This window comes from Gadus macrocephalus, chromosome 18 (assembly GCF_031168955.1).
Source record: "Gadus macrocephalus chromosome 18, ASM3116895v1".
Lineage (NCBI taxonomy): Eukaryota > Metazoa > Chordata > Actinopteri > Gadiformes > Gadidae > Gadus > Gadus macrocephalus.
In genome coordinates, this window is record NC_082399.1 from 5,161,694 (window position 1) to 5,176,880 (window position 15,187).

At 48.6% G+C, this 15,187-nt stretch overlaps 1 protein-coding gene and 3 long non-coding RNA genes across 4 annotated transcripts in view; 3 read left to right on the forward strand and 1 right to left on the reverse strand.

Annotated features, from left to right (window-relative positions):
* Window positions 1–116: 116 nt before the first annotated feature.
* Window positions 117–1,424, forward strand: LOC132446550 (uncharacterized). Its single transcript, XR_009522914.1, has 2 exons — window positions 117–557; window positions 755–1,424. It is a non-coding gene; the product is annotated as an uncharacterized LOC132446550 (long non-coding RNA).
* A 3,752-nt stretch (window positions 1,425–5,176) lies between these two features.
* Window positions 5,177–7,477, forward strand: LOC132446463 (uncharacterized). The gene is made up of 4 exons (XR_009522855.1): window positions 5,177–5,226; window positions 5,306–5,459; window positions 5,575–6,019; window positions 6,369–7,477. It is a non-coding gene; the product is annotated as an uncharacterized LOC132446463 (long non-coding RNA).
* On the reverse strand, window positions 6,709–7,610 carry LOC132446465 (uncharacterized). The gene is made up of 3 exons (XR_009522856.1): window positions 7,268–7,610; window positions 7,037–7,120; window positions 6,709–6,814 (listed from the first exon to the last, which is right to left on the reverse strand). It is a non-coding gene; the product is annotated as an uncharacterized LOC132446465 (long non-coding RNA).
* Window positions 7,611–12,264: 4,654 nt separating this feature from the next.
* The window catches only part of LOC132446821 (rho GTPase-activating protein 23-like), a 44,363-nt gene continuing 41,440 nt past the window's right edge, over window positions 12,265–15,187 (forward strand). The window contains exon 1 of the mRNA XM_060037289.1: window positions 12,265–12,830. Coding sequence (XP_059893272.1) covers window positions 12,822–12,830 — 9 coding nt within the window. The 5' untranslated portion in view covers window positions 12,265–12,821. The remainder of the gene's footprint in view (window positions 12,831–15,187) is intronic.

Genomic DNA, 15,187 nt, shown 5'->3' on the forward strand with positions numbered 1-15,187 from the left:
GTTGATGTGAAGTTACATGAGCTGAGTATTGTGTTTTATTTTTTAAAATTGACCGGATGCTCTATGGCTTTTACTTTTCACTTCCTGCCCGGCTCGACCTGCTCTGTCGAACTTGACGCGGTTTAGCAGCGGCTCGCGGCAAAAATAGAATTGGACGGAAAGATAGCGCCGCGGCGCGGCACGCCGCTCCTGGGACGCTGCTGAAACGTTCCGCGGCGCGCCCGGTGGAAATGGTCTCATTGATTATAGTGGAAGCGATCAGCAGCGGTGACCGCGGCGCAGCCGTCCCGCGGCGCGTACGCCTCCGGTGGAATCGAGCCTTTTAACCAATACGCAGGCCTTTGCCGTCTCTTCTCGAGCTTCTCGCTCACAACCAATCACGTTCTTCTGGAGGTCACTAGTTCTTAATTGATTTCAGCTGCGTCTCCCCCGCCTCTCCTCATAAAGCGCCCCCACCGAGACGGTTGTTAATCGTTTATTTTGCGTTGGATTGCGTGGGCTGAACAATCCGGACATCGTGGCCACCGACGTGGACCCCCGCCACCGGGACCCCCGCAGTGAGTAACGCGGGGTACTTCCTTCATGAGCACTGCGTTACACTCTCCCCATCTCCTCCTGTCGTCTGTTCTCGCCCCTCTATTGTACATGTTTTACCGCTGGAGGTTAATGTGGATTTGCTGATGGAAGTGGTAGTTTGTGTTGAGTGGTTTATCTATGGGATCGACTGACTAACTAACGCTGCGGAGCGCTACAGCACCGACCACCACACTGGGAAGTGTCCTCTGCTCACTGTGGAAGCAGCATGGAAGAACTGCAGCAACTCTGATGGAAACGAGGACCTCTACGCTGTTGAACACAAACTGTTCTAGGCCTACTACAAACCGAGGCGGTCCCACTCGGTTAAAGATCTCGTGGTCAATGCGGCAGACCGCTGGACCTGGACGTCACCTTCTGCAGATCCTTCACTGCCCTCAGGAATCCACGGATAACTTGAAACATGTCCGACTCCACATGTACGAAGAATCCAGGATGGAAACTTGTGGAAGGAAGAAAGGGGTCTGTTTTTGCTCAACCTATAACCCCACTGAGCCCTTCTGTAGAAACCTGTCTGACTGACCCTACTGACTGGGGGCCTGTTGAGGTGTGTTTGGTTGGTGGTCCTGGGTTAGATGCGGTGTCTGACTTGCACACCACTCTCCCAATTCTATTCTTCTCTTTACTACTTTTCTACTTTCAATACACTTGCTGCTGCTGCTGTTGACCGCTGGTGGTGCAATGTGGTTTTTATTCGCGTATGTTCTGTGGACTTTGCATTTGTATTTTAATGAACATGTTTACTGCCTGTTAGACCTCGGATTGGCAAACCTAAACTCCTTCACTGGCAAAATGTAGATGCAAATTAAATGCCAAAATTAACATTTCAATATTCGTTTTGCGTATTTCACCAATAGCTTTGGAACTAGACGGACCTCGTATATAATTTGCTCTTCAAAGATGCGGTCAGGCGCCCCTCCGTTATATAACGTTTTCTGCCCGGTACGAAATAGACCGACCAATAGCAACCCTTTAGGCTATCTAATGTGAGGTTGGATATACGCAACATGTAGAGGTGTTTCAACAACAAAGATGGAAGTTGGTGAACTAAAGACTGTATATGCTCACTAAAAGAACGAACGACTACTACTCAAAGATTTTGAGGAATATGTATTTCTGCATCACCCGTTCCAATGCTATGATTAGTCGAGGCCTATCCAATAGCATAGCATCGACCCATTTTAGATCGCGCCCTTTAGACACGCCCCTTGGAAATTTAACAACTCACTTCAACGCAGAGGATCCAGAAGGATTTCACAACGAGTCCATTGGAAGATATCGAGGAACATGAACATCACCAATGAAGGAGAGTAACGTTTCCACTTGCTATAGGAATTTAGTGAAGCACTAAATAGTTAATAATAATAATAATGATAAAATGTGGTCACCATTTATTGACTTTTTGGGTAGGACTTGCTTTACTAATATAACCGCGTTAAAACCGCATTCATTTACTTTTCTTGTGTAGTTTCCCACTATTCATTAAATGTTTTATAGAAGTAAAAAAAGTAATCAATAGAACTATACACATTTGTACAACAATTAATCATTATACAGGATTTGAACATTTTCTATTCAAGCTCATGCTTCATAATATTTCCAAGGATTGCAGAGTACCAAATGATTTATGAACAGTTGTTTTTGTTCAGGAGCGGATTGTACACCCAGAGGCTTCAACAGAGCGGGTCTGGAGCTGGGAGCTGCAGGTGGATGTTGGCCAGGAGCCATTCAGTCCTACAGGAACAGACGGGTGAGCCGTGGAACTGCACATCCTATAAACTCCTCCTTGGCGTGGTCAAACGGTTCAGAATAAAACTGGAATTCAGTCATTGGTTGTGATTGGCTTGTTAGCCAAGCGTTCTCAGCCACTAGGACTAGTGTCCTTATGAAGATTAGATGTGTGGCTGGGTTTGGGAGTTTATAGGAAATGATACTTCTCAAGAACGCACAGAATGGGAGAAGATAAGCTATTGACATCTGAGTGAGCGAGGAGAAAAAAATCTCCAGTGTTTAAATGGATTTTGTCTTGTTTCAGTAGAGGTGATGGAGGCGGTCGTCTGCAGGTGCTCGTCTGGTGGTCCGTGGCGGTCGTCTGGAGGTGCTCGCCGTGAGGTCCGTGGCGGTCGTCTGGAGGTGCTCGCCGTGAGGTCCGTGGCGGTCGTCTGGAGGCGCTCGCTGCAGATGGAGGGAAGGCCGGGAGCCGTGCAGCCCAACGGATGCAGAACGGTGAGACACGGAACTGCACAGCTGCACATTTTTTCTAGGCTTGGTGAATTGTTTAGAATTAAAACTTTGACATGCAGCCACAGCAACTCTGAGGTGTTCTGAAAAATGTCAGATGCATTCTCAGCCACTAGGACCAGCTCCAGGATGTAGGCTAGGTGTGTGTGGCTGGCTGTTGGGTTAAATAATACCTCACTCAAGACTGCACAGTAGGGCATCAGTGAGATCTGTGGGAGCTGAAGCAGAGGAGGAGTTGATTATCTGCATCATGTACGGGGAGAAATGTGCAGTGTGCAAATGGAACGTGTCATTCGCCTTTCAGAAGGACTGAGGCGGAGGCCAGCCTGGAGGCAGAGGCCAGCCTGGAGGCAGAGGCCAGCCTGGAGGCAGAGGCCAGCCTGGAGGCAGAGGCCAGCCTGGAGGCAGAGGCCAGCCTGGAGGCAGAGGCCAGCCTGGAGGCGGCGGTGGCCTGGAGGTCCTGGAGGCGTCCAACCTGGAAGGGGCGGCATGGAGGGCCAGGTGGCGTCCAACCTGGAAGGGGCGGCATGGAGGGCCAGGTGGCGGCTCCTCATCCAGTAAAGTTAAACTCATCTTCAGTGCATCCATGATGAAAGGGGAGAAATGTTCCAGTGTGCAACTGGAACTTGTGTCTCACATTTCTGAAGGGCCTGGAGGCGGCCAACCTGGAAGGCCTGGAGACGGCCGAGGTCCTGGAGGCAACGGCGGTCCTGGAGGTGGAGGCCAACCTGGAGGTCCTGGAGTCGGAGGGCCTGGAGGCGGCGGTTGGGTCCAACCTGGAGGGCCTGGAGGCGGTGGTTGGGACCAACCTGGAGGTCCCGGCGGTGGCGTCCACCTGGCGGCGGTCGTCCTGGAGGGCCCGGCGGCGGTCAGCCTGGAGGGCCCGGCGGCGGCGGCGGCGGCCGTCCTGGAGGGCCCGGCGGCGACGGCGGCGGCGGCGGCCGTCCTGGAGGGCCCGGCGACGGCGGCGGCGGCGGCCGTCCTGGAGGGCCCGGCGACGGCGGCGGCGGCGGCCGTCCTGGAGGGCCCGGCGGCGGCGGCGGCGGCGGCCGTCCTGGAGGGCCCGGCGGCGGCGGCGGCCGTCCTGGAGGGCCCGGCGGCGGCCGTCCTGGAGGGCCCGGCGGCGGCGGCGGCGGCGGCCGTCCTGGAGGGCCCGGTGGCGGCGGCGGCGGCGGCGGCCGTCCTGGAGGGCCCGGTGGCGGCGGCGGCGGCGGCGGCGGCCGTCCTGGAGGGCCCGGCGGCGGCGGCGGCGGCCGTCCTGGAGGGCCCGGTGGCGGCGGTGGCGGCGGTGGCGGCGGCGGCGGCGGCCGTCCTGGAGGGCCCGGCGGCGGCGGCGGCCGTCCTGGAGGGCCCGGCGGCGGTGGCGGCCGTCCTGGAGGGCCCGGCGGCGGCGGCGGCCGTCCTGGAGGGCCCGGCGGCGGTGGCGGCCGTCCTGGAGGGCCCGGCGGCGGCGGCCGTCCTGGAGGGCCCGGCGGCGGCCGTCCTGGAGGGCCCGGCGGCGGCGGCGGCGGAGTCCTGGTGGGCCCGGCGGCGTCCTGGAGGGCCCGGCGGCGGCGGCGGCAGCGTCTGCGTCCTGGAGGGCCCGGCGGCGGCGGCGGCGGCGGCGGCGGCGGCGGCGGCGTCTGCGTCCTGGAGGGCCCGGCGGCGGCGGCAGCGTCTGCGTCCTGGAGGGCCCGGCGGCGGCATCGGCGGCGGTCGTCCTGGAGGGCCCGGCGGCGGCTCCTCATCCAGTTAAGCTAAACTCTTCTCCAGTGCATCATGAACGGGGAGGAATGTCCGGGGTGCAAATAGAACGTGTGTCTCATTTCAGAAGAAATGAGGCGACGTTGCGGAGGTCCGGGCGGTTGGCCCGGTGGAGGTCCTGGAGGAGACGGTCCCGGCGGTGGAGGACGGCTGGGGGGTCCGGCGGTGGAGGACCGAAGGCGGGTCGTGATTAGACCAACCAGCTCCTCATCCATGGAAGGTAAGCTCTTCCTCAGGTCAATCTGATCAACGAGAAAATCAGAGCGCAGCCATGGTGGTATCGCCATGTGGGGACTAAACTCTAATGTTTAACTCAAGTCACTGCAGTGTTTCCCCCAGCACTGTGTGGTTAAGGCCGTCTTAACAGTAGGGCCCTGCCTTGACTACCAATGTAGAAAAATTATATATAAAAATGATGCAATAACAAAGTGCAAAACTCGTAGGGAAAGAAAACATACTTTCCTCAAGTACAAAAAATATAGATAAATAAGTTGTCGGTAATACTGTATACTGTTCAAAACAATAGTCGTGCCATAAAGCATTTTGAATGCAATTGAAAAGGCGGTTGTATGTATTATTGCGAACTGAAACCCTCACCGATGAAGATCACTGCTCAGGGGCTGACGACCACTCATCTTTCCGGAGAAGGTACATAAATCTACAGCTGATGTGATTAAAGTTCTGCAGTTCAGATCCGCTGATAAATGGTCCCATACCGTATCCACAGCGTCCTCATGGTGCAGGCGGTCAAACCTCCACCTCTTTGAAGAGACCAAGCAGCTTGATGACTGACTGGTTCTTTATACTCAAGACCTCGTCCCGGAGCAGAGGACGGACCTAAGGCCCGCAGCGCAGCCGACTAGAGACTCCATGTGGAACCGGTAAGATACTGGATTGACCATCTTGAAGACATTTTCATTTATTCAACAGGGTTAGTTTTGTTTGGCGGGTATGTTGCTTTGATACTAGGGGCTTCTTCTGTAACAAACTTTCTAGAGAATAAGATCTGACTTCAGCCAATCAGCGGGATGTCCTTGGAACAAGAGCCAATGGCTGAAGGTGCTCAAACGCATTCTTTTGACTCGCTCCTCTACTATTGCTGTAATCAAGCTGGATGGCTATTTTGCTCCTACTGACAAAATCAAGTCTGCCACCTGGTGGCTGAGGGCGTAGCAACTCGGGGTACATTGGAAACATGATAAGAAGAGCCTGTTTTTGATGGTTGGATCGTACACCTAAATGTTTTTACATCAAAATATCGCCGAACCCCATGTTGGACAATGCTTGTTTTCCTCCTTTCTATGTTTAGCTTTGATTTATCCTTACCTTTTCTTGTGACCCATTCCCCTTGGGTTCAATTAAGTTGACCTCTCCTTCAGGCGACTTAAAGGGAGACCAGATGTGCGGCAGCTGGGTGTCATGGTGCAGAGACCCAACGCTGGTAAATATTTACTTCCTCCTTGAACAGACCTAACGCGTCAAACGGCAATTATATAATCCCTCCTGATCTTTATAAAGTCTTTTCTGTGAACATCTCCACTGACTAGTGTGCTCTTAATTAAATTAAAGTTAATTAAATGCAGTAACTCCAATGCACCTGGAGGCTCGTATTGAATTTTTTTGAAACCTGGTTCTCCAGCACTATTGCGGTAAATAAATGCTTGTTTTTTCGCTAATTTAAGTCTATGAAATCAAATGCTGATTGAGACCAGATGGGGCTGTTCCTGCATTTATAGACATTTGATTGCCCTTGACACTGATTCTACTTTTTGCATCAATTTACTTCACAGTACTGAACTACACCAGTGTGTCCTACTCCCATAAACCCTGAGGATCCCTGGATGGCTACACCAGCACAATAATCCACACCCAACATCAACACACAGTGCACACTCTATAGAGCTCGTAAGTCCGCCCCTTGCGGCGGGACCTCGTGAGATCGTAAGATATGACTGGGTTTCAATGGAGAGAAAGTAATTATTTTCTCCATTTTATGTTGCACCACATTTTGGGGGAAGAATGTTTGAATCAATCTTTGTCATTTATTTCTGTACTCCATATCTGTAATCCCAGCTGTTGTATTTTAACACGGTAGCTGGGAACCCTCTTTATAGGGAGCGACTAGAGGGACGAGGCTGGAAGCAAACCTGAGCCTGGATTTTAACCTTCTTTCTAAACCTAATGCCGCAATTTAACCGCAAATAAAGTGAGGCCTAAAGTAACTTGACTCTCTTACCTAAACTTGCTTGCCTAAACTCGCTTGTCTAAACTCGCTTGCATAAAACCTAAACTCGCTTGCATAAAACCTGAACTTGCTTGGCTAAACTCGCGTCGCTTGCCTAATACCTGAACTTGCTTGCCTAAACTCGCTTGCCTAATACCTGAACTCGCTTGCCTAAACTCGCTTGCCTAAACTCGCTTGCCTAAACTCGCTTGCCTAAACTCGCTTGCCTAATACCTCAACTCGCTTGCATAAAACCTAAACTCGCTTAGCTTGACTCGCTTGCCTGTACTCGCTTGGCTAAACTCGCTTGCATAAAACCTAAACTCGCTTGCATAATACCTAAACTCGCTTAGCTTGACTCGCTTGCCTGTACTTGCTTGGCTAAACTCGCTTGCCTAATACCTGAAGTCGCTTGCCTAATACCTGAAGTCGCTTGCCTAATACCCGAAGTCGCTTGCCTAAAACCTAAACTTGCTTGTCCAAACATGTTACACAAAGTTAACCATCCATAATCTTTAACCCAAACCAGACTTGTCCCTGGGTCGCTCCACTTTAATTTAGAAGTTTCTTCTTTTACCTCATCTGCGTTTTGAGTTTCATTCTTTGAGGGCTTGAAGTGCTTTGGAGGATATTTGAACCTTTGTTTGCCGCATCAATAAACATGCTTTATCTTTACCCATTTTGTTTTGGATTGCATTTCTATGTGTAATCCGGCCAAATGTTCAGTGTCCTTACATGTAATGTCTATGGTCTGACGATAATCTGACCTCTTCATGAAGCAGAATGTGTGTGAATGTTGTCCCGTGAGCTCCAGGCTCTGTGGGCCTGTCAACGTCTCTTTAGCAAAAGGTTGGAGAGTGAAATTCATTTTTGGGCCATTTTCATGTGTTCCTGAGTATTTCAGACCTGTGGTGTTTCACATGAGACCTTAATGGGAACTTTTCTTTTTCTGCCTGCATACGTAATGCCTACATTAGTAGGGTGATCACTGTTGATCCCAATATTGATCATTAACCACCTCATTCTTTGGGATTACAAATCATGTAATTTATGAGCATATTTGCAAATGCCTCTAAATATCCGATTGTGTAAAAACGAATGAAATGTAACCTGCTTGATTTAAAGAAAATAAAACATCCAAATATTATAAACCTGTTTTGTGTTGCGCTCTTACCATGTGGAAATGAGCAGATAGATATGTTTAGCTCTGATTTGCTGCCTCCTTTTGGTGTGGTGCTGGGATTTGTTTAATATACTATTATCATTTCCAGGATAAGTTAATAACCTAGTATAGCCTACCCAGAAAAGAAGGGATATGATGGCCAGGGCAGGCTGTTTCGGTGTAAGTGAAATCTGCGAGCTGCTGATCATGTGAGAGAAGGTTATGTAGTCACATTAAAAAATACCTTGAAAGATGGTAGGCCTACGATCTACGAGAGACGCAGAGGAACTTTCCTTATGAGGCTTTTGTCGGGATAAAAAACAAGTGCTCAGCAAAATGAACAATAAGTTGAAGTTTTTGCAATGGTAAATAGTTAATTTAGTTTGTAGCCTTTACTCAGACGTGAGCTCATTCTTGCATGCGGGTGTCCGGCTTGGCAGTGTAAAAAGGCCTATACATCATCCTGCCCAACAATATGGGCAGGATCTAGACCAAGCTCTCCTAATCGGGTCAGCAATAGCCGGGTTTCAATGCCCAGAATCTGAGTTTGAATGCTACTGAATTAATGAAATGTTGCATTTTTTGTTTTACATCATAGATTCTAAATTGCGCGCCAATCAATGAAACCTTATGCGGAATCAGATAGTCGGCTCTTTGCTGCACATTAAGATAAATGTAGTTGTCACACAAGCTATTTTTGTAAATATTTCAGGGGGGAAAATGCCTTGAAAAAATGTAGTAGTGCGTTCAGGATAAGGACTAATGTAGCATATGTCAGCCTAGGCCTAATCAATTGTGTTTTAATATCTTTAGCATTCATATTATTGCAGTCTAATCTTTTCGTAGGCTATTCTGTTGATGGCCTTGATGGGGAGATATTTTAACGCTTTTTAACCCCATTTTCCTGCATCATTCCTGCGTCGCCCCCTCCTACGGAGCCCATTTCAGCACCGTGTCAGTAGACGGTTACAATCCTACGAACGTCGTGAGTGCAGTGAACGCGCGTTCGAAGCGCTCCAAAGAAATTTACGATGGCTTGCAAGATCCATCGTGAGAATGATCGTACGAGCATCGTTATCGGGAAACGGAGCCCTGATGCCCATGATCCTCTGTTGGTGCTTACATTGATAGATAGATTTTGGCTCTTATTATGAATATTCATGACATGCAAACATCTCACCTCTGCTAGGCTAACAGCACTGTCCGTAACACACGCACGCACAAACACAGGACAGGAACACACACACACGGCCACGGTGGAGAGGTCATCTCTCTTATGACGTCACAATGAGCTGCATGACGTTGGAATTTTTTTCTAAGAATCTTTAACGTTTGCATGTCTACTGTTGCACACATATTGAAAAACGCTTCTGAACAAAAGACATCGCTCGACGATTTCCGTCTGATTATTAATAAGCTTATTCTGTCTGTGTTGTTTCTGCAAGGAACGAACGGAAAACAAAGGTATGTTACGGTCACTTGACGAAAAAAATTAAATGATTTACTAGGGAACGGGCTGTTCAATAGGATTCATTTGTTGAGTTTATAGGCTCTGTCATATGTGTGCGATCGTTTATCTGACGCATCGTTTCATAACGCGGCCCTCAAGTCGGACAAGTCGTTTTATTTTTCCCATCACATTTAATCGGTCACCATAATGCAAAATTGCATTATGTCAGCACTTTGAAGTGGGCTAAAGACCGAATTTCACATAAGTTCAGGCACTGACTGATATGACCATACTAACTGTTGTACCGACTACTTGTACACAAGGAACCATTAGATTTTACTGTATAGATTTAGAGAAAATGTCATTTGAAAAACGTACACATGCATATTCTCGCCTTTGCAAAATTGCATTATGTCAGCAAGTGGGCTATAGACCGAATTTCACATAAGTTCAGGCACTGACTGATATGACCATATTAACCCGTGTGCTGACTACTTGTACACAAGGAACCATGTTATTTTACTGTATAGATTTTGAGAAAATGTCATTTGAAAAACGTACACATGCATATTCTCACCTTTGCAAAATTGCATTATGTCAGCACTTTGAAGTGGGCTATAGACCGAATGTCACATAAGTTCAGGCACTGACTGATATGAACATACTAACTGTTGTACTGACTACTTGACCACAAGGAACCATTAGATTTTACTGTATAGATTTTGAGAAAATGTCATTTGAAAAACATACACATGCATATTCTCGCCTTTGCAAATTTGCATTATGTCAGCAATTTGAAGTGGGCTATAGACCGAATGTCACATAAGTTCAGGCACTGACTGATATGAACATACTAACTGTTGTACTGACTACTTGACCACAAGGAACCATTTGATTTTACTGTATAGATTTTGAGAAAATGTCATTTGAAAAACGTACACATGCATATTCTGCTGGCCAGTCGAAGGTCCGCACTGGCGGCCAACTTGCCACAGTCAGCTGCTCACCCATAACACTGTGTTGACCACCTTGCTACATTTTCAAACGGTTTGTTTTGTTATAAACGTCAGAGATGTAGTTACGGCACTGCATAGGCCTACTTGATACTGATGAATAATTATGTTAGATTCTAAAGAAACCCTTGTTTGTAAGAAACCCAACCGTTGGTAAAACGGTTGAAAATGTAGCAAGTTATGGTTATTTATAAAGTACATGTACCACTACCAACACAATGTTATGGGTGAGCAGCTGACTGGCAAGATGTCCGCAAGTGCGGACATTCTAGACGCCGCCAGCTAGTGTTCTATATATCTACACACGTAGGTGAAGGGTTTTATTTTGAAAACGTTGCGAGATACCACCCAAAAAAGGCTGTTTAGAGTAAAGGCGCACGAAGATTTTGTGTGACGGCTGGCTTAACCGCGGATGAACGAATGGCGGCTCACTTGACCGCAGTAATTGATTAACCTAGCGATTGTGGACTTGCACTTGGTTCTATGAACATCCTTTCTGTACCGACAGCGATATATTGATGCACTTCTTATGACAAATGTACTTATTGTAAGTCGCTTTGGATAAAAGCGTCTGCTATATGCCCTAAATGTAAATGTAAATGTCGGCAGACGGTAGCGTCTCCCCGAAGGAGACTTGTTGGGGTGGCTGACATCACTAGTGATCCTAGGGAGTGCTTTAGTTGTAAAAATTGAATAATGATCTGGTGCTTTGTCTCCTTTTAAGTGCACATGCAGAATTAATCCCACGTACACTTCTATTTAAAGAAGATAAGATATTTCGTCACCCCAATCCCAACATGTCCCATATTACCATTTGTTTCTTACAAGCCTTTTAGACCCTTTCAACGAATCCACCAGCAGATGGCGCCACTCAACCGGACCATTTTGTGTACGGCGAGTATAGTGTAAGAACGCTATACGTCAATTTAATCTATATAAAGCATGCGTGTGATGGTGTTTACCAAATGTCCATAGGGATTTTAGCGGTTTATTTAAAACCACATTGTACTTTTGATGCCGGGGGATACTAGGTTAATTGCGATGTTTACTGCTGGCTGGAAGTCGTATTGTGTCCCACATGATCGCTGCTAGTTGGGCTGCGTGCTTGTTCTGTGCGTTCCTGTTGTTCGAGGGCTGGGTGTTTCCAGCTCCCCCGCCCAGGCCAAGAACCACAGGATGTCCCTTTCCTGATTCCTCAACGATAAAAATGACTGTGTGTGTGTGTGTGTGTGTGTGTGTGTGTGTGTGTGTGTGTGTGTGTGTGTGTGTACATTTTCCATTCACTAGCATGATGCGCCACTTTCTCACATCTTCCCAGTGTGTAGTCACACTGAGAATCTATCTTAATTATTTTTCAATTATTAAATGTATTATAGTTACATGCATAATGTCTCATAATTATATTTGGACATATAACAAAAGTGCACCTGCGATTAATATTATAGAATAGTGCACTATAGAATAGTATTATAGAATAATACTCATTATTATCCTCTTCAACTGTGAATGTAATAGCCCTGGCCTAACACGTTTTATTTTACTGATTTACATATTTAGTTCTCTTATTTTTGGACAATGTACGGTGCAAATGATCAGCCGAGTCCTGATAAAACCTCATTGGCTGCCTGGCTGTAAGGGAATGAGCCCGACAGCTGGTAGGAAATCCTACTACACCGCCAGGTCACATGGTCCCACCCCCCAAACACACACACACACACACACACACACTAATGCGTGTACAGTATCAAAAGAGGGAGGGGGAAGGGAGGCATCGGGGCTAAGAGAGCGAAGGAGGAGGGAAGGAGAGGAGAGGGAGGGAGGGTGGGAGGGAGGGGTGGATGAAAGGAAATCCACAGCATGAGCGAAGCTTACAACCGCCTCGGTGACGGAGGAGGCGCAGCAGGGACGAGACAGCAGCGTGGAACAGATAGCGGTCCACCGCGGCGAGCAGCACCACGACCTGATGTCCTTATCATATCTCTCCCTCGCCCTTCGTCTCGTTCTCATCTGATCCAGATTGGGCGAGCCCGGCGGGAGAGACGCGGAAAGTTAGTTGAGGGGCGGCGCCGAGAGCTTTCCAGAGGGGGGCCGGCTCCCTGGAGCGTATCCCGGGAGGACATCTGTGACAGTGGTGACAGAAGACTGGCTGGTGGTGGCGGGAGGGAGAGGTGTGTGTGAGGGCTCCTCGCGAGGTCCTCAGACACTTGTGTGTTGCCACCTTGCAGCGTGCTTGAGGGAGTGTGTGAGTGTGTGTCTGCGTGTGTGTGTGTGTGTGTGCTTGTGTGTGTGTGGATGCGTGTGAGCGCGAGTGTGAGGAGTGAGGTGAGGCGGTCACCTGTTCATTACACACCATGCCACAGATGAGGACCTGGGATTCCTGCTGAAGAGACAACCATGGCTAAGGTAAACACACACACACACACACACACACACACACACACACACACACACACACACACACACACACACACACACACACTCACACACACAAGCACCGACACACTCACAGACACACACTTTAGAAATTCCCTCCAGTGTCTGTCCTGGTTTTCTACTCGGAGCAACCCTTTCCTTTTCACGAAACTTCCAGTTCTGGAAGTTGTACAAGGAGGTCCATGGAAGCCAGACGGGGTATTTCTGCACATGCCTCTCTGTCTATGAGAGAGGGCATCTCCCACAGAGAGCCACTGTGTATTTTTAGCCAGCGAGATGGTTCTATTCTGGCTGTTTTGTTTGTGTGTGTGCCACGGCCGCCCCCCCTTTCACCGAGACCGTCTGTGGAGTGCAGTGTGATGGAAACAGAGGGAGCGAGCTCTGGTGGTTTTATAGTGTGTGGTTTTGTTCTGTCACAACATCCAGAGCGAAGGGGAAGTGTGTTGTGGGAGACAGCGGGAGGCTCAGATAAGGGGAGCCCAGTGACTGGTCCAGATATAATGGAGAAAGCGTGTCCACTGCCCCTGTTTAAGGGATGCCTTGTTTTTGTGTTTCTTTGCATGTCTGGGGGCATGACCGGGTTCCAGGATATCCTGCTCTTAGCTGACCCTTTTTTAACCAAGTATTTACTGGAAGGAGGCTTTGCTGGACGAGGGGTGGAGATTTTTCAGGGTCACTCGTGGAAAACAGTATCTGCTGTTTTCCTCTGAGAGAACTGCTTTTTATTTGTCTGGTTCAAACTCTTGTTAAAAAGTCAACTGTTTGGGAAATACTTCTAGAGTGGCTTCAGAACATAGGAGGCCTTCAGGATGAGTGAAGTAAACTAGTGGGCGGAGGCCGGTGTGATTTAACTGGAGGGTGGCTAGTTTGAGTCTGTTTCAATGGATTTGCAGTATGAAGACTCTGTCTCTATTGGGCTACTACTTTAACGGAGTAGCCTCCATACCTCCCCTGAAAGAGCTGCGTTTTCTGTGGCAAACAGCACAACTACACTAAACAACTAAACAGCATAACTAGACTAAACAACCAAACAGCACAACTACACTAAACAACCAAACACTACAACTTTACTAAACGACCAAACAGCACAACTACACTAAACAACTAAACAGCACAAGTACACTTAACAACTAAACAGCACAACTCGACTAAACAACTAAACAGCACAAGTACACTTAACAACTAAACAGCTACTGTCTCCCTGTGAGTCCAACCTGCTTCTCCTTTAAGTATCACATCCACCTCTGGCTCGCAGAGAACCAGCACACGTCACAGCCGAGGAGGAACCGCGCATCGGACCCCTTTCTGCTGCTCCCTGCGCTTTAGCCTGAGGGCCACTCGTGGCGCGAGACCCTCCCTATCTCGGCTAACCGCACTCCGCACCCGTACACGAGGGCCCCGGGGGTCCGGGGCAGAGTAGACGTCCTGCACACTGGGCCTGAGCCTGAGTCACACACACACACACACACACACACACACACACACACACACACACACACACACACACACACACACACACACACACACACACACACACACACACACACACACACACACACACAGTAAGCCTTTATCTTTTGTGCTGTACCTCGTGAGCCTGTCTCTGTGTGTGTCTCTTTTGCACATGCATCGCCTTAAGGATGGACTCGCGTTTCACAGGGGGGGGGGGAATTTTTTTTAATGTGGCCTTACGTAAGCGGAGAGCCCTGTTGAGGTCGTGACAAGGATTCACATGGATCTGTGTATTCTATCGCTGTACAAACATCCTTCTTTGGCGTAATTGACCAAACCCTTCTGGTTGTTGTTTGGCAAGGCTGGCACTTTAAAGTTAGATCTCCTGCAGGGATAAATGATGTTACGTCACATGGTCATCTATCTCTGGAAACTCCCTCACCCCCCTCACCCCCTCACCTAACTAACCCAACTAGTCCTTGCTCCCTTACTTGCTGGTCAACTCTCTCTTCTCTATCTGTCCTCGGGCCGTTTTGTCCAACCGTCGCTCTCCATTTGATCTTGTTAATGCTCAGGCCCCCCTTCTAAATCTCTCTGACTTGTTTCTTTACTTTCTACTGGTCACTGTTGTTTCATATCCATGACACTCTCCAGCCCCCCCCCCCCCCCTTCTCTGTTGCCTGCTGATAGTGTTGTGGTTATGAGTATAAGTATATGTATATGTATATGTATATGTCTATGTATATATATACAATGTTCGGTACAGAGTGTCTGAGTGTGATATCCATACATTCACAGACACGTGACACGTGATTATGTTCCAAACAAAATGTATACAAAGAGGAAGGTTTTTTATCCTTTTGTACTGATACCGA